The 23,333-nt window shown below is 44.7% G+C and overlaps 2 protein-coding genes across 2 annotated transcripts; one reads left to right on the top strand and one right to left on the bottom strand.

Moving 5' to 3' along the window:
• Nucleotides 1-13,390: 13,390 nt before the first annotated feature.
• LOC121837852 lies at nucleotides 13,391-20,035 on the bottom strand. Its single transcript, XM_042293688.1, has 5 exons — nucleotides 19,803-20,035; nucleotides 17,158-17,237; nucleotides 16,470-16,827; nucleotides 15,783-15,962; nucleotides 13,391-13,575 (listed from the first exon to the last, which is right to left on the bottom strand). Exons 1-5 carry the CDS (start codon nucleotides 19,984-19,986, stop codon nucleotides 13,391-13,393), a joined length of 987 nt encoding a protein of 328 aa, XP_042149622.1. The 5' UTR covers nucleotides 19,987-20,035.
• A 2,224-nt stretch (nucleotides 20,036-22,259) lies between these two features.
• Nucleotides 22,260-22,889, top strand: LOC121837849. Its single transcript, XM_042293685.1, has 2 exons — nucleotides 22,260-22,467; nucleotides 22,546-22,889. The coding sequence occupies exons 1-2, from the start codon at nucleotides 22,260-22,262 to the stop codon at nucleotides 22,887-22,889; spliced, it is 552 nt and encodes a 183-aa protein (XP_042149619.1).
• Nucleotides 22,890-23,333: the final 444 nt, after the last annotated feature.

The raw sequence follows: 23,333 nt of genomic DNA, 5'->3' as shown, positions 1-23,333 counted from the left end.
TTTTTTCAGAAGCAGTGCTAATGCCAACAGAACGTAAATAGAGCCTACCTACATACCGGAATACAAAAAGTTAATAATTACCGAGTTCGTTGTGAACCGTGTGCGGGTGGCCGCAGTAGGCTCACCACTCAGGGTGGTGCGTTCCACCGTGCAGAGGGTCCCGGTAGAGCTCTTTACACGAGCAATCCGAGTGGAACCCCCGCCTGATTCCCTTCATGTTAACGTTCGTTGCCATTGCCTCACTCTGAAAACAAGATTGTTAATAACGGTCAGTCATTTAACGCCCACAGTCAACGCACTAGCCCTAAAGCGCATAAGAAAGAAAAGAAGAAAAAAAGCAAACTTCTGTTTATATATTTTTCGCGGATGCACGACACAGAAAAAAAAATATTCAGCCAGCTACAGAAAACAAAGAGCATAATAAACATCATAAATAAAATCTCCAAAAACAAAAACATGGTCGGCGCCAAAAAACAACAAAAAAAAAAAAGCCGGTAGCTGTGCCGGCACGACCGTCAAAATATAACGAACAAAACAATACGCCAAAGAAATACAAAAAAAAAAAAAGTACTCCCTGGTCGCCGCTACACCCTTCCCCCAGACGCCGCGACGCCGACGCAACGCGAACACGCGAAAAAAAAAATCTTTTATTTCTTCTTTTTGTTTTGTGCTGGTCCAATCCCCCTGCCCCTTTCACAAACATACACACACATTATGGGTTTTTACTCCCCGCCCACTTGAGAAAAAAATGTTCATAATCACTGCAACGCTAACGATGTCTGCAACATAACGTTGCAGTGTAAATTGCTGTAATGAATTGTGAAGGCAAACAAACGCAAAATCGCCACCATTGTTTCTGTCCATCAACGCTCTCGGGCGGTCAACCTCAAGCATTTAGAGTGCACACCGAGAAAGAAATCGGCGAGCCAAGCTTACAAACACTGACTGCCCCAGCTAGGGTGCCTTTATGTTGGCTTTGCCTTAGGGAGGGTGATGCCATCCTTTGTAGTACTCGATGCCGACAGTGTACGCTCACGGATAAAATACCAGGAAATTGCCGGTAATAAAATTCCGGCGTAGCACTGCCAAAGTTAGCAGCTCGAGCTGGGAGAAGAACGATCGCGCGTTCGAAATTGAAAAGTAGACAAGCGTCGGACAGAAAATGGTCTGATATCACCAGCTTAAGACAGACGCGTACACATTGGGACACCCTAACCCGCTAAAAGTGTTTTGTGCGAAAGACAGCCCTGCGGCTCACGGCAGGGCAAACGATTAGCGACGCTTTGTGCTAGCTGAACGAGCAGATCCAGGAAGCGACCGCGTCCGCGGACTACAGCTGAACACTCTCACTCTACATGCAAAGCTCGTGCATCTCACAGCCAGCGTGAAAATATTGATGGCTCGTTATTCCGACCCGCAATGCACCCAAAACAAAAGCGCCAATATGACAGGATTACTCACCCGAAGGAAGTCAAACGAGCAGCATGACGCTTGCGACTCTCCGGCAACGACCGTTTCCAGCTCTCCGTGAATTGGCGCGAAGCCTTACACCGTCTGAACTCTTTGCCGTGGATTAGTGCGCCTGCCCCCCTCCTCCTGACCGAACTACATTGGTCCAGTTAAGAGGGACCGGTCCCCTCTTAATATGAAGGGACACGCGTGAATCTTTTTGTCTGTCTTTCCTGTTCAGAGGGACTAACGAAACGGTTTCCTTGGTCTCTCTTAATATGTTGGTGTCCCTCTAGATGTTGCTATTTTATTTTTCAATTTCCCTCTTAAAAAGGGCTGTCCCCCTGAAAGCATTGTTGTCCCCTCTAAAATCAGAGGGACAGCGTTTTTTATGAGGGACCGGTTTTAGAGTGTAGTAGTACCGCAGTGTGACAGCTATCTCTCAGTTGAAAACAATTAATTTAATAATGCGATATCATTCTTTAGGTACTTCACCCGGGTTTTACGATACGTCCCCATATGCATGCACCGCGAGCATGCAGACGTCGTCATCGACGTTAACCTAGAGGTCATCATTCAGGTCGAGCTAGAGGTCATCCTAGAGGTCGTTCTAGACGACGTCTTTGACGACATCCTCTAGTGCGTCGTCCTCCGCGTTGTCCTCGACGTCGTTCTTGAGGTCCTTCTAGAAGTAGTCCTTGAGATCGCCCTAGAGATAGTACTAGAGGTCGTTCTCAATGTCTTTTTTCAGGTCGCCCTCTAGGGCGTCGGTCTTAACATCGTCCTAGACTTCGTTCTTGAGGTTGTCTTGGAGGTCGTTCTTGAGATCGCCCTAGATGCCATCTTACAATTTGTCCTAGATACTGCGTTTTACGTTGTAGTCTAGAATGTTGACCTCGACGTCGTCTTAGCAAGCACACAAACTCGCGCCGGGCATACACGGAGCGGCACTACGCACACATTCACATTTGTGCCCTGGTTGCGAAGTAATTATCAGTTGGGTTGCGCTAATTGGCAATTGGTCATGATGGTAGTGAAGCAGCTTAAACATTACCCGATTACGCAGAGACGGGACACGGCACACACACACAAAGCTGCAATGATGGTGATGAAACAGCTTGTATATTAACCGATTACACAGAGACATAACAAGGCACACACACAAAGCTGCAGTGATGGTAATGAAACAGCTTGAACATTAAACGCTTACACAGAGACAGGACAATGCACCCACACGAAGATAATATTGTGGTTGGGAAACAGCTTGAACATAAAATGGTTACAGTGAGACAGGACAATGCATACTGGAGGCTGCAATGATTTTAGTGAAACAGCTTGAAAAATTAACGATTAAACAAAGGCACACACAAAGCTGCAATGATGGAGAGGAAAGAGCTTGAACATTACGCGATTAAACAAAGACAAGACAAGGCAAACACACAAAACTGCAATGATGGTGGTGAAACAACTTGAACATTAAACGATTACACAGATACAAGAAAAGACATAAACACGACGCTTCAATGATGGTGGTGAAACAGCTTGAACATTAAACGATTGCAGAGAGACAGGACAAGGCAGACACGCGAAGCTTTAATGAAAGTGGTGAAACAGCGTGACCATTAAAATATTGCACAGAGATAAAAAGACACACACATGAAGCTGCAATTATGGTGGGAAAACAGCTTGCACATTAAACGATTACACAGCGGCAGGAAGAGGCGCACACACATAGCTGTAATGATGGTGGTGAAGCAGCTTTAACATTTAACGATTACGCAAAGAGAGCAAAAGGCACATACACGAAGCTGCAATTACAGTGTGGAAAGAGCTTGAACATTAAATGATTACAACGATCTAGGAAAAGGCGCACACACGAAGCAGTAATGATGGTGGGGAAACAACTTCAACGTTAAACGATTACACACACAAGAGAAGGCACACACACGATGCTGAAGTGATGGTGTAGAAACAGCTTGCGCCATTAAAGATTACACAGAGACATTACGAGGCGCGCACACAAAGCTGCAATTATGTTAGTGAAACAGCTTGTACATTAAACGATTACACAGAGACAAAACAAGGCAAACACGCGAAGCTGTAATTATGGTGGGTAAAGAGCTTGAACATAAAACGATTATACTGAGAGAGTACAAGGCACACACGAGGCTGCAATGATGGTGGTGAAACAAGTTGAAAATTTAGAGATTTTACAAATCCGCACACACGAAGCTGCAATGATGGAGGGGAAACAGCTTGAACGTTTCCCGATTACACAAAGACAAAACCCTACCAAAAATAACGGTTTGAAATTAAATCGGAATGAATCCGGAGTTTCAGACCGTCATATGGAACCGGGAACTAAATCGGAGACGACCAATTCGGAAACTTAACCGGAGACAACCAATCCGGAGGCCTAACCGTACTTGGTCAAATCGGATGTGGCCAATACGGAGAATTTAACCGGAATGAATCACACCGGAGATTAGGCCGTACCGGGCCACTCCGGACAAAAAAGGAATTAGATTAATAAAGAGGTAATGCTCAGTTTCACCTTCTGGTGTACTGAGGCTGATGCTAAGAGCCTTTTGAGTCAGTCCAGTGCTTGAGAGCATGTCATCCGACTCTCTGGCAACACCCAGCGGCACGGAATGCGTTGAGCCATGCAACATATTCACTGCGCTTGAGTAGATGGTTCTTTGTTCTTCTCGATGCGCCACGGACTCTCCCGATGTCATCAGCGAGAAGGCTCGATAAGGTTTGGTATGGGGTAGGTATACTTTATATACAGGGAATCACGATACAACAACTTTTACGAAGCAGGAAGGGAACTTTCTGGCCGCCCCGCGAACCCTCTCCGCGGCTACTCGAGGTGAGGCCTGCCCACCTAGCTCCAGACAAGAACCCCTTTTACAGTCAAGACCACGCTTAAATACCAGCGCATACGCGCTGCTTACAATCCCCCCAAGTGAAAGAACATAGAAAGAAGCTCCGAACACTGACATCACTTTTCTCCAGCGCCATTCGTCAAAACTGACATCATTTCTTCAGACGCTTTGCTATATGCCAAAACTGACATCACTCCTTCAGAGGCTTTGCCATTCGTCGGTTCTGATGTCAGGTCTTGCGCAACTCTCATACAACCTTGGCACTCCGGAATGCAATGCTGCTCGTCCATCCATCGGAGCACGGAGAGGAAACATGACACCCCGGCCAGCTTCCCGCAAAGGGAAATCTCTTTACGGGGATGCATTAGTCACGAATGCGAAGGTGGCGGCGCCCGGCAACACATAGAGCACGCTGAGAAAGCGATAAACAATGACGCCAGACCTTACAGCTTGGTTGGTAGGTATGGCTATAGCATCTGCTGCACTACATCAGAGGTAAAACAGAACATAGTCAGTGTTGGTTGGTCACCAATATCACTGCAAATAATGAGGTACGACACCACACAGGGAATTGTGAAAAAAACGAGAAGATTCATTTATATAGTCTGAAAACACACAATCGCATAAAATCTGAGGAATGATACATTTAAAATTTCGTAAAACATTTAAAAAAAATATGTTTAAGGCTCAAAACTCAAACATTTCACACCAGGCCTCGTACAGGCTTTAAAAAGAAAAAAATTCAAGGGTTTTTAAGAACTTCTAAGGACCTGTAAATATACATTAAAATACTCATCTAGTAAATTTGTAATATATCATCTTTTTAAAATGCACTGCGAAAATTCTTTAATGCACAATACCTAGGAAAAGGCGCATTTGCCGAGGAGGTGCTAGTTTTCAAAAGGACCCGCGCACCACGCACACACAAAATCCTCTACAAAAAAAAATCAAGAAAATAAGGCAAAACCACAAATATATACAAGAGAGCCAACTAGGTATACAGAGGGGTTTAAAGCGATAAAGTGGTACTCCGTTCACAAAGCAAAACTGATCCCCGCTTGGCTGCCGCCATGTTGTTTGACCACTGCACACATGACCGTACGAAATACTGAGGTTTTAACGCAAAACTAAGCCGAGATTTTTATTGCGATTGCAGTAAAAACATGATGAACTATTTTTTTAAATATATTTAGCCCCAGAGATCAGTGTCTAGCTTTGATAAAAAGCCAAAATACAGCACCACGGCTGACGGCACCTGGCGGAGGCATTGCGAAGCTACCCAAGTTTTTGTCGTAAAAGCATGTTTTCGATTTAAAACAAACAAAACAACTTATCCCGTCAGTACCATTAACACATTCAAGACTGCAAAATAATTAATAAATCATAAAAAAATATAGCTTTGTAAATAAAAATACATATTGCACAAGGTTCTTATAAGTATAATGCCAAAACACAATAAAAATTAAAAAAAAAATATTGCAGCAAAAAAAAAAAAAAAAAAAGGACGAAAAGCGGAAGCGACTGGCGTTTAGGGTGGGGGAACTGCTTACGGAGATTCGTGGGCGTTCTTTGCGTTCTTCTTCGCCCTCTCCTCTTCCCTGTTCTTATCGACCAAATAGTCACCTAAGAGCTTTTTCACCACGTCCTGACGGACGGCTCTTTGCCTTTCTTGGGACCTGGCTTGTTGCTGCCGTCCTCCTTGTCTTTCTTGCCGTCCTCCTTGTGATTTTGGCCTGCTTTTCTGCATAGCAGCCAAACGCAGCTGCAAAACCAGAGAATTGCAGCGTGTTTAGTTTTTATTGTCTGGAGTTCAGACAATAAGAAAATTAAAGTGTGTTTTAAATGGAGCGCCAATCGGTGGCAAAAGCGTAAGCTTGGTGACATCCTGTCAACGGCATTGGCAACCAGACTGGCTGGAAAAGTGCACGTGACATTAATGTGCATGCCTTTTGCCAAGTGGTTTTTGCTCCCACCTTCACCTGAAACACCCGCTAATCCACATGCCATTCACATCTTCATAAAGAGATGTTCCAACAATTACGAACGCTGCTGGTTCTGGCTGCACCATCAACAACTGTGCCATCACCAAAGAGAAAAGGTAGCTGCAATCATGAGTTCATTTCACATATTATATTCTGACTAACACAAATTGGTTAAAAAATATATTTTACTGTGTTACTGAAGTCTCATATTCGCGACTCCAGCAAAATGGACGCCACCAAGCAGGAAAACCGGGGACCAGCCGGACCAGGTCGCTCCGTGCCCCTCCGCGTCTCTGGTGGCTTTCTCAGACGCGTGTTGTCGGCACTGTGGCGAACGATGTAATTTGACGAAGGTCCGAAAATTTCTCGAGTTTGCCTGAGTGTTCATTAGTGTGGTGAAGCCTCAGTAGATTGTTTCCTTCCATCACGTGGTTGAAAGTCCGTTTACTCCACAACACACGGTCGCGTGCTTTCGATTTCTTGGTTGGGGAGGAATCACGGAAAAAACGTTTTGATTTCTTGTCTGTCTCTAATCACATTCAAAGTGACGACTACTTGGTAACTGGTGTGGTTTCTTTATAAGGATGTAGAACAGTGAACTGAGGACGACAGACGAGGCATTTCACTGGAGGGAACACCAATGTGGCAGTCAAGTGAATGGGAAGGTTCGATAGCTGCTTTTCTGGAGTTTGGTTGTGTTCGATTAGCTTCAAGTTTGAGCCACCCACGCCGGTCGGTGTGTTGGCTATTCATCTTGGCTGCTTTTCGCCAAAAAAGCCTCTGTACCACTCTGAAGGAGTTGGGCTGACTTTCGCACTTGATTCAGGAAAACCTGCTTGCTGCAAATGATGAATGAGGGAAATTATCTGTTTTCAAAAGGTGGGGGACGCGTCTCGCAACGTTAGAAGCTGTCACGGCATTTTGATCTATCGCGCCTCCAATATTGAAATTATACCCCCATCAAAGCCAGCAGCAATATACGTCTACGTTGATCAGGTTGACCGGCCACAAAAAATGCTCATTTTCATCGTTCAGGATTCGAAGCAAAGTTCAATGCAGAGAGGTTCTGCGTGAATCTCCAACGAAGACTCTCTTCAGTTTTCTCCGTGCTGCCGGCTAGAACCATTTGGCTAAGTTTAAGTAGTATCTCTCTGTCTGTCAAATATACTTTTATTCAGCAGTTCACCCAATAGCTAGTCAACTAAGCCCATATTTCAACCCGAAGAATATACTAAGATCGCTTTAGTGGGACATAATACGTAATATAATACATAACCCGCTCGACAAAATGACTTCTCGATTGCTACTAAAACCTGAATTGAAATACGAGTATCAGCTGCTTAGTGGGGTGCCCGCGGGTTAACATGCTCCTTGGCTCGAGAAGCGCTTGCTTAATTTTTGGTAACTTTCCTGCAGCCTGTGTTGTTGACCGAGCAGACGACTGGAGCTGTTTCCTAAATATGGACACGCACGAAAGCTTGATTTCGCGGACAGATAAGTCGCATGGTCGAGGCATGCGAGTTAGCTGAAAATTGCTCTTGGTGGAACAATACTGTAGTCATCGCCGCTTTCCTTAGACGACCAAAACTGATTAGTATAATACCGTCTCTTCGAAGCCCATAGTTTCGGTTTTGAACGAAATCTCTGAAACAAAAGTTTAACAAAAAACGAAAAAAAAAACAACAAAAAAAAAAACGGGAAAACAACACTATGCTTTGCAAGTTTATGTGCACCGGCTACACTTAACCGTCTCAGTTCAAATACCTATAAAATTGGGCATTAAACAAAACAAAATTTGTTAAATTGAACGCGCCACCTGTCCAGGCGGCCCGGCCGAGCCGACACGACCTGGACTCAGCCACCATGTTTGTTTGGTGGTGGCGCCCCCTATAGGTCGCTGGAGTCGCGAATACTAGCTTGGGCGTAGGTTATGCACATATAAACCTAGTTGGAAACCCGTGGCAGGGTCCCTTAAATGAATAATCCACTCACAATTGACGGCATCAATCTTTTCTGGGGTGAGGGGTGTCTTCCCCACTGCCCCATTTTTCAGAAGGCGCCTGCAGGCTTGTCCGGTGACGCTCCGGTCAAACAGCGCTGCAGGCTCCCAGAGGCCTCGACTGACCCTTCTCACGAACCGTCCAGGAGTGGACGCATGGGTGAGAGCGTGGGTCATCGTGGCCTCCGCCAGAGTTATGCCGTGGCCGAGATGAACCTGCAGCATGACAGGCAGTTTCAATATACAAGAAGAGGGCTCTCTCTATTCCCCTGTAGAGCTGCTGTAATTTTGACCTGTATGACCTAAGTTTAAAAAAATCGGTACGCCATTGCTGATATCAAAATAAGCAGTAAAAAAGGGAATATGCAAACAAAAGATGGGTTTTTATTTCTCTACAGTACTCGTAGCATAATGCTATTCATCAGATGACAAAACCTTCTGTAATCACCGTTTGTTAAAATTAATTATTTTAAAGTAGAAAAGAAAGACCACGTATGCCACACACTAGTATATTACTATAGTAATACAGTAGAACCTCAGTTTATTGAAAATCCAGGATAACTAGTAGACTTTCTATGGTCCCATATAGTATCAAGTGTAAATATGACCAAATAAGATGTATGACCAGAGCGCACCTACCCATTTTGTTTCTGGACTTTCGTCGGCCCGGCTCATTTTTTACATGCTAAGTGGCACAAATCGGCACCCAAATGCAATAGCGAAAACATACATGGCGAGTTTTCGTCATTCCGTTGCCTGCTTGCATGCGAATCCATGCATAAAAGTTATTTGTGTGCTTTTCTGCTTTTTCCATTGTGATCTGGGAGTCAGTGATGTCAATCTCATGTGCGATTGTAGTGCGGAGGGAACCTGCTGAAGCACGAAACCCTAACGCCGCGCCAGAAAGTGGGCCTCACCGAGAAAGCAGAAAGTTTGCATTTTCGAGAACGAAGCTTGCCGAGAAACATAAGCTGCCTCTCGACAAGGACGACAATTCTCTAGGCCTGTAACAAGACACTCACCAAAGCGTTCACTAATTTGTCTTCCTACCTATGCCGAGGTGGAAGGCGCCTTGATCACCTGGCAGACATGCTATGCAAACACTGAAAGTGATATTGCTGGGAGTGTGGCTGTTGAAACCCAAAATGACAGCGACTACGAGTTACCCGTGCCTTTGCTCTCGGAGAAGTCGTGCAATTGCTAGGGGTTGTCTGCAGTTTTTTAGAGTATGTATATACGGTGGCTCTACGGAAACATTTGCCCAATCGTCATTTTTGAGAACACGATAAGTATAACCAACCACAGGAAGCGTTAAGCAGATTGATGATTACTTCATGTAAATGCATCATGTTTTGCAATAAAAAGTTTTTTAAGGTTTCCCGCACATGATTTTGGTTCTTTTATTTTTTTTTCGTATAATTTTAAATCCCGCTTAATTGGAATATCTTTCTCAGTCCAACAGACTTCGAATTAACGAGATACTACTGTATGTCCAGATACCATCAGCTATGCAAAACTTGTAAATGCGTCGTATGTCAAAAAACAACTGCAACCAAAAAAAAAGAACTTTTGTAACAGTGCGTATACCACACGCATGTTGCAAACGTGCATTTTCCTTGAAGAAACGATTTAGCTCACTATTTATGCGGCACAATGGAATTTACATTAGCAGTCTACCTCTCCACTCCTCTCTGTCGCACTTGTTTGCACCATGTTGGTATGGTTACAGTAAAATGAAAGAGGATACATGAAAGAAAACACAGATTACTGCAAAATTACTCACACCCTGAATATTGTTTTCATTGTTCTCCATGCAAAATAGATTTTTGAAACAACTTTTCTATCCGGGGGGGTACAGCATCCCTCTTACTACTTGCATTTTTTATAAGATTTATCCTCTATTCTTTTGGCTTTATTCTTTTAACCAGGCAACAGTTTGCCACTGTATCACCAGTAATGTTAGCACTGGTAATGAATTTGATTAGCCCCAAAGTACCAGACTTAGCAGGACGCATGGTTATTAATTTTGTGGACTGGTTAGTCACGAGTTCTCAACCCTAACAGCACAGATTTTCAGGTAGTAGAGCTTTTGGCATTTGTCTGTGGTGTGACCGAGTAGAAGACACAATATTTTGTTACATGGAGGTGGCTGCAAGCACCCTCCGTTATGCCTATATAAGTGGTGCACCTTGCTCTCAAAAGCCCTCGATCCAACTTACCTAGTGCTGGCACTAAAAAATGCAAACTTATTTAATTAAGCTTTTCCACACCACATATTGAACCGTTTGCCACCTGAAAAAATAATAAATGCACTTACAGATCTACAGCAAATACCCATTCTGATTGGTTCATTAGACAACGTAGACATACCATACTATACTAAAAGATAGCCACCTCAATTTAAGAGCAAACTAAGTGAAAATAATGGGAAAGCTAACTTTTAGAGCTTGATAAAAAATATAAAAATCTTGTTGCAACAAAGCCAAGAACACATACACTTTTAACAAACTTTAAAGCCTGCGGATTTGCAGTTGAGTTGGCAAGATGAACTACCTACTAGTGAATTACATTATGCTATTTTAGACGCAGTGGGCCGTCAAGCCTGTTATGGCTGCAAGGGTTAACTGAATGAAGGATAACTGTCGTTTCCAGCCCTCGTGGCTTGCTCACCTCCCCTTGTGGCTTGCCCCGTTTCTGCGGAGGTGACCATTGGACTACCTTTAGGTGGTGGGGCATCTCTTAGGATACTAAGATGCATACGTAAAAAGCTTGCCTAGGTATTAGCTTTGTTAATATAATCAATAACACTTTTGTTCCAAAAACTGTCCTTTTAATGAAAACATTTAACAAAATCTTTTGTAGGCTCTCATGCATACTTGACCATCCAGGACAGCAAGAAGCGGAGGATAAGGAAGATCCCCAGACTCCCCACAGCCAGCAGCCCTGGCATCACCTAGAAGTGCAAATTGAAAATTCTCAACATCAGTAACTTTAGAAACCTAGCTGGCTTTATGAAATTAAGGAGTTATATACAGAAATGAAGGACAGTCTACCCCGGCTGTAACTTTACCTGCCACTCCAAAAATGTAAGAGTGCAGTTAAATAACTTGAATTGCAAGCCTCTGCAGTCAGTTTCTGGGAGCAAAATCTAACTTTTGTGCTTGAAGCAACACAAATGTCTGTGCCATTAGGCAGGGACGCTAGGTACTTCCATGCCTCCATGGAGCTGGTCTCGTGAAATAAAATACCTGCGGCTAAGTTGGCCGCAATTGGAGCAGCAGCTGCGAGATGAGCAAACCGGCCCTGGGTGGCGATGAGAATCGAAGAGCAGACCTAGTGACCCAAACGCCGATGCGTTACTTTAGGGCTCCGAGGGGGAGCGGAACCAGCTGGGTTAAGGATGACTAGGGCGCCTCTATGTTCTCCTTGCATTATTCTTTGTAGTACCTGATCAACAGCACATACTCGTGGAGAGAACACAAAGGGATAGCACAACACAAGTGCTGCTGTAGTGCAGGCAAAATATGAGCTCAAACCTGAGACACTCACATGCTCCAGAGCAAAGAGAAAGAAGCATTGCAAAAAGTCAAATTCACAAACTTGTGTTGCATCCAACCGAGTGCGACTGCAACCACTTGCAACGCTTAAAACAAGATGGCGGCGTCTGTGAGATGGCACCAACGGCAGTGTTGGGAACGCACTTACTGTATCAAAATGCATTCAGACATAACCGCAGATGCCATTCACTGCATTAAACAGTAAATGTGTTGGTAACACTACAGTGCTTGGAACGCGTCTTCGACAGGTGTGTTAAGACGTCCTCATTTTGGTCCCTCGATTTGCACCTTGTGATGTCACAAAAATGTCATGCTGTTGCTGGTCGTGATCTTGGCGGCGGTCCAACAGCAAAGGTACAGTTGGCAGACGACTGTTCTACCTTGTCTGACTCTGCTGCTCAACAGTTGATGGAAACTCAAGTGAACATGAGACGGGACATTCCGATAACAGCAACTATTTATGTCCGCTCATCTTGTTAGCCGGCGCCCCTAATGAGTCGACAACCAACCGCAAGGATTGCGACACCCGATAGCATGACACTTTTAGCTTTTGTGGCAAATGTTATTGCCACTTCCGGACCATTTTGAACGCAATATGGGGGGGGGGGGGGGATATAGGACAGTAAACACAACAATCGAAAACGCGTTCCAGGCACCATAGTAACACTGCCATTGGCTGAACTGCGCAGACGCCGCCATCTTGTCTTAAGTGCCGCAAGCGGTTGCAGTCGCACTCGATCACACTCAACGTAAGTGTGTCAACCAGCCTTAAGAAACTGCTTTGATGTCAGTACTCCGGAACAGATGCATACACATAGCAGGTTACTGATAGCACGCACAGTTGCCCTGAGAATGATTAATTGCAGCTCGGCACATGATCCCACAGCTGCTCGTACACTAGACTTCTGAATGAATTTAAACTTGTCTTGATCATTCTGATAATATGAGGAGAACATGAATGTGTTGTGCATGGAATGTCTGCCCGAGTTTCTATCTGAAACATCTCACAGCTCCTCGTAACTGAGCATACCCAATCATACATAATGCAGGCGTAACGCACACACCAGACATTTAATGCTTCCCGAGTTTATCGAATGATCAAGGGAAGTTTGACTATTTTTTGTTTTTCTAAACCTCGACAGCTGCACCGAACGAAAGATACTCGAGCTGTCTGTCCCTGATAATTAGGCAATGCCTAGGTTCATCAGGTCTCGTTACTGTTTTTGATAGAAAAAAGGGAGCCATTAAAATACTTCAGTCCTGTTAATAGGCTCATAACGGACCTACATCTCTTTCCAATAGCAAAACAAAACTTGGAGACAGAGAATCCCTCAGCTCCATTAGAAAGAAATAATAATTGTGCAATTGCAGTGGTCATACTGGCCTTGTATAGTGACATGGATGTTGTTGCTACACTCTATGTATGTTAGTACTACGAAATACATTCCTCTTTGGTGCTTATACGAGGTTGACCCACACATTATTTATGAATGAACTGTAGTTTTTCATGTTCAGCTAATTTACATTGTCAGCAAACTTACTGTGTGGTTCAGCAGGAGGAACCTCCTCAGACTCTGTAGCCTCCACAGGGAGCGGGGATAGGTTCCCTGCAGGTTGCAGATGGGAACACTCCTCGGAGTCTGTCAATTCTTGCGTGCTGCCCGATGCCCCAGTTGTGCTGTACAGCATTGTAGACACACCTGAAAACAAAAATTCCAAGGTCAAATTTGACTGATCAAAAAGCGATCAAGCGTGTAAACCCCAAAGGGAATACCTGAAAAGGGGCATAAATATATTCTCCAAAAAAACACAAACTTATTTATTGTAATTGAGCATGACAACCAATTCAAAACGTAGCATAGCAAGTGGCACACAAAGTATGGATATAGCTAATTGTACAATGCAAAGTATCTCAACCTGGTCGACACACAGTAAAAAGGGATAATCCAGGTGTGTGGATCCTCTACAAACGAAACAAAACAACAAGGAAAGGTGGAAAGCGGCTATAATTATCACTTTACACAACAGTGAAAAGGCAGGAAGAAGATGGGTTTGCACCAGAGTGACGGTGGCCACCCGTTGGGCACATCATATTATTGGTTTTAGCAGGGAATTTAGCGTCACCTTGATGCAATACAGTAAATTCTCACTTGAGCGAACTCAAGGGACCCAAGGAAAAAGTTCACTTAACTGAAAGTTCACTAAAGGCGGCTGGCATCGAGGCTACTTGAAGGATTATACGGCGTGCAAGTTCGTCTGCTTCCTGTGCACGTCGTGCTTTACTGAATACCTTCACTAGAACATAGAACAGCATAGGGCACAGCATATATTGAGTCAAAAGTGTGAAATGTAATTTATGAAGTAATGTACATTGATATATACAAAGTGCATAACAGTTATGATGCTGCCTTTCTCATTTAAAAAAAAATCTAATTTTCATTTGCACCGGCGCTCTTAATGCGCATGAAGTAACAAGGCTGTCCAGAGAGTCTCTGTTTTTTTGCACTTCCTCGAGAATAAAAATAAAGTTTATTCTCTCTCTCTCTCTCTCTGGCACAGCTTGTTGCTGCGACAAAGCCATACCACAACAATATCGTCCACTGACTGGAAATATCTCGTGCAGAGTCATTTGCTATTGAAATTGAGGCGCAGTTTCTCCTTCAAGCTTTGACTTTTGCTTCACTATCGTTCACAACGTTGACGGTGGAATCTCATAGTCCTTCGCAACGTCCACTTGCCTTTCATCATTGTCCAGACACTGAGGAATTTTGAGCTTGTGTGATAAAGACAACCACTTCCGTCTCGTTGTGCTCGTTACGAAAGTGGGCGCACAAACTGCCGTCCTACTGTTGTTACCCACAACAAAGATGGCCAAATGCAACCGACGAAAAGAAAAAACAGACGCACCACATGGTTAGTTTTCGTCTACCGCACCGCCGCTTTGCTTCGGCAGTACTGTGAAAGCCAGCGATAATAGGCGGGCATCGGCTACGCCAGCACTGCAGAGCACAAAACTTCAGTGAACTGATTGCAAAAATAATCCTGGGACCATCGATCAAGTTTGTTGAACTGAAATATTTGCTATTCAGAATTTGTTTTTCGTTAAACTGAAACATTTTTGCATAGAATGCATAGGAGAAGCGCCGGTGATTTTTTTAAGGTTCAATATCCTGAAATATTTGTTAAGTTGACGCTCGCTCAAGTGAGTTTACTGCATTTAGGCTGCTGTCTTATTTCGTGCCACTAAAGTGATATCGGCCATTTGTTTTCGTTTAACTTCTGATCGGAGTTTCCATTTGGCTTCATACTTTCAGCAAGTTACATACTGTAAAGTAATGAATATTGCGAGTCTGATATGAACCAAGAAAGCATGTCTACTTTACCTCAGAGCACATGAACAGCCAGTCACTGCCATGTACAGAAATGGCCCATTGATTGACAATACACTGATAACAGATATACTTAAAAAAATCATCTGTGTCAAGACGCTCAACGCTGTCAACAGCTTGTCATTCGCTGCCCTTCCTGCGAACAGAAGTGACGCTATTCACATGATCTGCAGTAAAGTAGACATGCATTCTTTTTAGTATCTTGCAGTACTTTGCGCAAATGAAAAAGTATTTCTGTCCTCATTTCTTCACAAAATTTAAAGAATTTGTAAAAACAAAATTTTTAAAAGTGAAAAAAAAAATGTCTGCAAACCATGTTAAATACATGACGCTGACATATGTAGCACATAAGGAACATCTAATTTTTGTAGGCACATTTGAAACCTTGGATCCTTTTTTTCCATGTAACTCCTAAAGAAAAGCTAACTTCTGAAACAATATCTACATCCACAATATAACAGCAAGAAGAAACTTGGGAATAATTAATGGAAACTGAAATTCAGCTATCCTGCCCTTACATCCGGCCTCTGTCATCACACGATCAGGCACCGAAGTAGGGACAGCAACGGGCACAAGGACAGGAGCAGCGACGGGGACAGGGACAGGAGCAGCGACGGGGACAGGGATGGGTGCAGCAGGCACTGACGTTCTTCCCTGCAGCTGGTGAGTGGCCTGGTGACTGGCCTCTCTGGTGATCTCTGGAGAAGGCACAGTGACCATGTGTCCATCGATAGTCACCAGGCAAGCAAAAAATTAGGCCCACTGCAATGGACCTTTTCCGAGAAGCGTTCTGCGCACGCGCGAGCGCCCGATGCCAAGCGGCGGAAGCCAGAACAAAAAATCGAGGAAATTCGGAAGGAGGCTGTATATCAGCGAGCACAACACGTAACTGAAGAATATATATAATTGTGTTACATGAAAAGAGAATGTCGACGGAAAGGAAAACACGACGTTTAGGTGGATGCCACAGATGCCCCTCTTTGAAGTCGCGTAGGGCACGCGCCGCTGCTCGGAGAGCGAAGAAACTGGTAGCCTAGCTCCCTATATCGATTGGTAGCGCAGGAAGGTCACTTCCTCGATTTTTAGTTTGTGCAGCCACCGCCTGGTGCCGTCGGTATGTGGAAAAGGTCCATTGTTAGCCATAAGGGTGCATAATCCTAAAGCACAATTGCGAAACATTCAAGTAAACATGACGGGTAGCTTACCGATCTTGTCGAGGACGACACGCATCAGTCGGAAGTTGGAATCCTCTACTTCCTTTAGTTTTTTTTGCAGCTGCTCAATTTTTACAAGAGCTGCGTCATGTTCGGCTTTCGACACAACGCCTTCGGCACATGGGGCACAAGCCTTTTCCTCCGCCTTGCGGAGCCTCTTCCGCAGAGATCGCAGAGCTTCTTCAGCCCTATCCAGCTCTGACTTCGGCACAACTGCAGGGTCCTCGTCGTCGGTTGAGTCTCCTCCTAAAGGCCTCTTCTTACTTAGAATGCTCGCCATCTGTTTCCTCTTGGCAAGAGCCTTGCGTTGTGTCAAGTTCTTGCTGGACGCAGAACCTGATGTTGATGCCTAAAATATACAAAATACAATACAATATTGTGGAAGTGCCCGGGTCCGCTCAAAGTGGAACCGTTTTGTAATTACCATTTTCCACTGCCCTCTTTTGTGGAACTTCGATCTTAAACAATTTATTTTCCACCTGATAGGTCTATCTACTACAAACTAGCTTTCCTTTATTTTTTTCGCTGGCTCGACAAAATACTTCTAGACATCCCCAAGACTTCATTTCAGGTTTTTAGCATTACAAATCGCGAATAATGACTGAAGTAAGGTATCAAATGTCATAATCACAATAACCAACTCGAAACAAAAGTCTGTGTCTGCAACAGACCCACTTACTTGCACTGGTTCCTCAAAAATCTGGGGAATAACCAGTCGCTTCTTGTGGGCCATCTCCTCGAGAAGTGCCCTCTTCGATTCTGGTGAATAAAAGATAAAAAACATGTTAACAGAGCCACAGAACAGATAGGTCAGTCTGACATGACAGGGTCAGGAATACTGATGGCATATCAGCCACTAGTGTTAATTTAATGCTGTAGTAATTTTACACCACCAAGCTTGAACTGCACAGTTTGCAAGAAGTAAAACAACCGCCAACACTGCAGAATGATGTCACGTGCAAGCCACATATAAATCCATGGATTCAATGACAGCATTTCAATTATAAGAGAAAAATAAGAAAAGTTAGCGGTCATGTGATTGTGCTGTGTTATGCCCTGTACTCTGCTGATAATCTCTGCCCAAAACATTACAATTATTTTAGTAAGTCACTGGAAGCTGCATTTACGTCACACATATTCTTCCTCTTAACAAATGCATCAATTATTTGTAGGTGCTCAGACTACCAATCCTTGTGGAAGTTGCATCTTTTTTAATTTCAGTGAAAAAATTTAGAGTGTGCACTACCAGTGTAGATGCACTCACATTCGGTTTCAAGGGAAACCGAAGTGGTTCTGTATTTTTGAAAAAACACATGGATCATCTTCTTTGGCCTCTAGGACCATGAATATCGAAATTATTTTTCAATCTGATGTAGGAAGCAGTCGCACAGCATTTTGAAAATAGCACCGAAGTCCCGCCCTCTTTGAGCATGACATCACACCCAGAGTTCTTGGAACCTCCGCTCGCTCGTGCCTTATTGAGCACCCAACATAGTCGTGCTCGCACTCTTGATATTTTCAGAAAGGTCAGCAAAAAAACATCACAAATGGTGTCACGTGTGGGGGAATATACCTGGTAAGCTTGCAATTGCACGTGCTGCCCACATGAGTGACATACACTTGGTAATCAAAAGATCTGGGTGTGCCGTAACGGCTGGCGGGAAATTTTTCGAGTTTTCTTGTGTTCAGTTACATCTTCAGGGAAAACGAATGTGATATTTGGATTCACGGGATAAAAATATGCTACAATCTGGCTCTAACTCTCCTCAATGGCCAGCGACTCGAGGATCTCCCTTCCAAGCTGTTTCCGGTGTTGTGCGACGACAGTGATGTTTGTGAAGTCAGGAGCACATTTGCATTCCCGATAATGCGCCGAAAGGTGGCCCGCCGACATTAGTGTGGCCACAGAGGCTGCATGTTCTCTGGTGCGGTCGTTTATGCACCTCCCTGTTTGCCCTATGTAGCTTTTGCCACATGACATGGGAATATGTGATAGGTGAGAAGCTTTGTAAGCAAGTGCGACATAATCCGGAGAAAAATGAACCAACGAAAAAGAAACCACCAAAGCCTTTCGTAGTGGTACCATATATACACGGGATCACTCATCGTCTAAAAAAGATCGCTGGCCGACAAGGCATCCACGTCGTGTGCTCAGCCCCCAACAAGGCGTACGCCACATGCCGTAGGGTGAACCGGGAGACCGACCAGAACGTGACGACGACCTCCGGCACTGCGCATTGAACACCCTATGCCCCATGCGAAAAAGGAGTCGTATACAATACCCCTATGTCATGTGGCAAAAGCTACATAGGGCAAACAGGGAGGTGCATAAACAACCGCACCAGAGAACATGCAGCCTCTGTGGCCACACTAACGTCGGCAGGCCACCTTTCGACACATTGTCGGGAATGCAAATGTGGTCCTCACTTCACAAACATCACTTGTCGCACGACACCGGAAATAGCTTGGAAGGGAGATACTTGAGTCACTGGCCATTGAGGAGAGGGGGGGAGAATGCGTAAGTGTCGCCTCCATTGCGCTCTTGCCAAAAGAAAAAATATATCCGCAGGGAGTGGCCCCTCGGAGCAACCAAGTCGGGACTATTTGAATGCCAAGATCCGACGGAGGAAAAAGAAGTTGACACTACCGAAAGTGTAGAAAAAAAGAAAGTTTTGTAAGATCCGACAGCTGAAGAAGAGGTAAACTCTACGGTTAGTGTCGAGAAAAAGGAAGTTTCAGTCTAAGATCTCACAGATGAAGAAGAAGACACCTTTTAGGATAGTGTTGAGGAAAAGAAAGTTTTATTAAAAGGTTGATAGTCCAGTAGTGTGGTTCTTTGTTTTTTTTCTCTCCATCGCTTTTTCTAAACGTTCAACTGGTATTCAAGTAAGCATAAAAAAGATATGCCGCAAATATTGCCAAATGCCTCGACAAAACAAAATGTTCGAGAAAAAAAAGAAAGAAAGTGGGCCCACACCGCGGATCGAACCCGCCCCCACTTGCGTATGAAGCAGAAACCTTGCCACTATGCTTTGCCACCGCTTATTAGAAAACGTGTAACTATTCGTTTTATACGAGTTTCGCGTAGTGCGTACACCCTTTTCCGGTCGAGGTGCAGGACGGAGTCCGAATAACTTTACTCATTAAAAGTAGTTACGTCGGAAGTAACGCTGGATATTGCTCTTATCACAATCGTATGTTAAGGAAGTACGACTTCCCAGTATTGCAATCGAGTTCTGAGCTACACAAACCGCACACACTTCCTTTGAGGAAACAGATCAGCGCAGAGCAAACACAGAGGAACAGCAAAGGCCAGCTACTTACTTGCAAGAAGGACCACTTTCGCCTCGTAGTAGCCTTCTTCAAGGCCGGCCTCGGAGCGCCAATACGCTTGCACCGATTCACTAGGGATGTCAGTCTCCGTTTTTGGATTATAATCCTTGATCAGGCACACAGGCATGATCGCCTTCTCTTTGTCGGCGGGGTAATGTACGTACGCGTAGAACATCGCGAAAACAGAAGAAACATACGAAAAGAAAGTCAAAAGAATAAAGCAACGCTTGCTGGGCTACTAGAAAAAAAAACGCACAACGCACAAAACGAAGTGCACAAGATAGAACGGCAGTAACACAAAAAGGTGAAAACAACGATACCCAAATCAAAGCAGAGGTCCTGTTAGGACTAGGAGGCACAGGCAAGAGCAGAGCCAGAAAGGAAAGCCGCTCGGGCAACTCCGAAAAATAAAGGTGGATTGGATTGGACGGGATTGTAATGAGCCTGGAATATCTCTCTTGAAAACAGAAGTGAAACTGCTGTAACATGATGGTATGTTATTGGTGTTTATTCGTTGGAAGAAAATCCTAAATATCTTCAAGGCTCATATTAATTATTAAAAATAGTAGAACTTATTAAATATTATTTTTATGACCTCTGAAACACCATACAGCCGTCGATTTAACGAAAACTTGAACTCGCGAAGTCGTCGGAAGTAAACCCCTCACGACTGCGAGCAACTCCCGAATTCTCGGCGCGAAAAGATCGTCTGCTATACTCCTCCCCCCCCCCCCGGGCCCCTCACACACACACACACACACACACACACACGCACGCACGCACAATTCCTCAATTGCAGCGAAGCGAATTTGCGCGGTGCTTCGGGGGCGCTAAAAATTAGATTAAAATGTGACCAAACAGCGTAGCTTCGACGCTGGCCATCGCCCTGGCTTATTATAGATTCGGTCTTCGGCTCTGACTGCGTCTGCTAGTTTGTCCCACCGCGGTGGTCACTGGTCCGCTCGGCTCAGTGGCTCGGCTTGTTGCGTTTCTCGGTTTGCATTGTTTTCCTTGAGGTTGTTCGTTGTTCCGCACAGTGCTCTCAGTTTCGACGCTCGGCAACTCGTATTTGTTGTTCGCCTTGGAAGTGTGGTCGGGTTTGTGTTTCTCCCATTGGCTCTTCTATTAATTGCTCCGTATTTACATGGACCATTTTTAGGCGGAGTATTTGTGCGTGACTTTCGCTTTCGTCGTCTGCGTTACTTTTGATCGCTCGAAACTCGAACTGGTTCATTTTTTTTTTTTTTTTTTAATTTTATTTTGTGCGTCAGTCGCGTCATTTGCGTCATTCTGCTTCTCGCTCCCCTCTGTTCCTCAGCAATTCTACATTTTTCTTTCCTGTTGCCTGTTGTTCGTGCGCGTGTTCACAAGCCTGGTTTGATGGCTGCGTTTGCTCCGTGACTTGTTATCATGGCTAGTAGTGAAGCAACTCGGCGTCGACGATTTGTTTACTTAGAGAAGGGCGCGTCTTTCAAGAAACCAAAGTCCACTCTGTCTCGGTGTAAGAAGGCTGTGCCAAGCGGGAACCAATCAGCAACAGCCGGTTCTCCCGTCTATGATGTCCCCAGCGATGGTGACGAGCTCGAGAGTGACTGTGATTCCTGCAGCAGTGACCCTCAGTCGAGAATCACTGCGGAAGACGCTGGCTCTTCAGAGAGTAACGGAGAGGAGACTATGACTCACCAGTCACATGCAGATTCTTCAACCTTTTGGGAACAGACCGAGCGACCACCACATATGAGTGAAGAACATGCACTGGCAGCAGGCTTACGAGCTTTTGGAACCCAAACTCTGCCCCATTCGACAACTACCAAGGCAGCAGCTGTTGCGATGATTATGGCGTTTGTGGCTGGTGAAGCCTTAAGCTGGCAGGGCATTGACAACCTTCTTTTGATGGTCAATGCATTCTTTGCTCCAGAGCAGTCTGTGCTCCCACAAAGCAAGTACCTGTTCCGAAAGCTGTTTGCAGCCGAGGCGGAGTCCGCAGCTGTACGACATTTCTACTGCCGGTCATGCAATGATCTCTTGGAGGTTTCCGCTGAAGATGGCGTCTGTCCCACCTGCGAGACGTCTAGCAACCTCAAAGATGCAAAGAAAGATGGGGCTTTCTTCGTTGTTCTAGACATTGGCAAGCAGCTGAATCATGTCAATCAGAACAACAAAGCAGCCCTTCACGAAAAGCTGAACCAGATTGCCAGTGACCGGGGTGCTACCACCAGTGTCATCGGTGACATCACTCAAGCCAAAGCGTACAAGAATCTGCAGTCATCGGGGACCCTGGGGGACAGTGACCTCATGTTGACAGTGAACACTGATGGAAGCCCCGTATTTACATCTTCCGGTGCATCCGTCTGGCCCATTCAGTTCACTGTCAACGAGTTGCCAGTGCCTCAACGATTCCAGGTTTCAGTGCTTGCTGGACTTTGGTTTGGGAACTGACACCCCAACATGACTTTGTTTTTTGGAAAGATTGTAGAGGGTGTCAAGAGCATGCAACCCGTCCCCTGGCAGCATGAAGGCACACAGCACTCGTCTAGAGCGTACATCTTGTGCTGCTGCGTGGATGCCCCCGCACGCGCATCTGTGCAGAACATGGTACTGTTCAACGGGTACTACGGGTGCCCATGGTGCCTAATCAAGGGAGATTACGTTGATGGTACGTATCTATCTGACCTTTGGATGTAAACGTTCTACCACTGCAAGTTTTGTATAGTCATTTCAACCTCATTTTCAGGGAGCCTCAGATTCCTCTCCTTTGAGGATGCACGTGGGAGGACGTCAGCAGGTGTCCTACGGGACATGAAGGTGGCCCTGGAGTCCTCCTTGGTCATCAACGGCTACAAGGGTCCGTCTCCAGCCGTGAGCCTTCCAGACTTTGACCTGGTGTGGGGGTTCACGGTGGAGTACATGCATGCTGTACTCCTGGGCGTCATTCGCCAGATCACAGAGATGCTGCTGTCGTCTGTAAACTCCAACGAGTGGTTCTACATAGGTAAGATGGCAGGAATACTCTTAACTTTTAGTAAAGGTTTTCATGGGAAAGTTGTTGATCATTTCACTATCAACCGGGTTCTATAAATTCACAAGAGGATGTTGCAAACGATGGCTTATACAAGCCACCATTTGCAGCATCAATCACTATATGCATTTATAAAACTGGGGATAGTGAGATTATTGACAATTGACATAACATTCACTATCACATTTTTTTGCAAATGTGCCTGTAAAATACTTCGATTTTATGTATATTATAATCCTACATTTTAAAATGTTTGTAAAACATTTATGAAAGATGCAGCAGTTTATTTATTGACTATTGCAAATGTTAAGGCTTTTGTTCTTGTATTTAGCTCAATATTTGCTCTGTTACCAGACATTGTGCTCAATGTTCTGCACCAGCCCAAAGGTTGAAAAATAAATCTTAAGTTGCTAATAGGCAAACTATGCAACCTGCATATAAATATGAAGTCACCAATGTTTGATGTGGTAGGTGGGCCTAGGGCTTCAACGTTTTCTCGGAGC

This window comes from Ixodes scapularis, unplaced genomic scaffold (assembly GCF_016920785.2).
Source record: "Ixodes scapularis isolate PalLabHiFi unplaced genomic scaffold, ASM1692078v2 PGA_scaffold0__279_contigs__length_252992795, whole genome shotgun sequence".
Classification (NCBI taxonomy): Eukaryota; Metazoa; Arthropoda; class Arachnida; order Ixodida; family Ixodidae; genus Ixodes; species Ixodes scapularis.
This window is presented reverse-complemented; position numbering and strand designations above follow the sequence as displayed.

What these genes read in the sequence shown, in the direction of transcription:
- LOC121837852 (XM_042293688.1), bottom strand. Translation starts at nt 19,986, where the DNA reads ATGTTCTACGCGTACGTACATTACCCCGCCGACAAAGAGAAGGCGATC. An exon ending in TTTTTGAGGAACCAGTGCAA is followed by an intron (nt 16,828 to 17,157) that starts GTAAGTGGGTCT and finishes TGTATATTTTAG; the next exon opens with GCATCAACATCAGGTTCTGC. An exon ending in TGTCGTCCTCGACAAGATCG is followed by an intron (nt 15,963 to 16,469) that starts GTAAGCTACCCG and finishes TGCCTTCTCCAG; the next exon opens with AGATCACCAGAGAGGCCAGT.
- LOC121837849 (XM_042293685.1), top strand. Translation starts at nt 22,260, where the DNA reads ATGACTTTGTTTTTTGGAAAGATTGTAGAGGGTGTCAAGAGCATGCAA. An exon ending in CAAGGGAGATTACGTTGATG is followed by an intron (nt 22,468 to 22,545) that starts GTACGTATCTAT and finishes CCTCATTTTCAG; the next exon opens with GGAGCCTCAGATTCCTCTCC.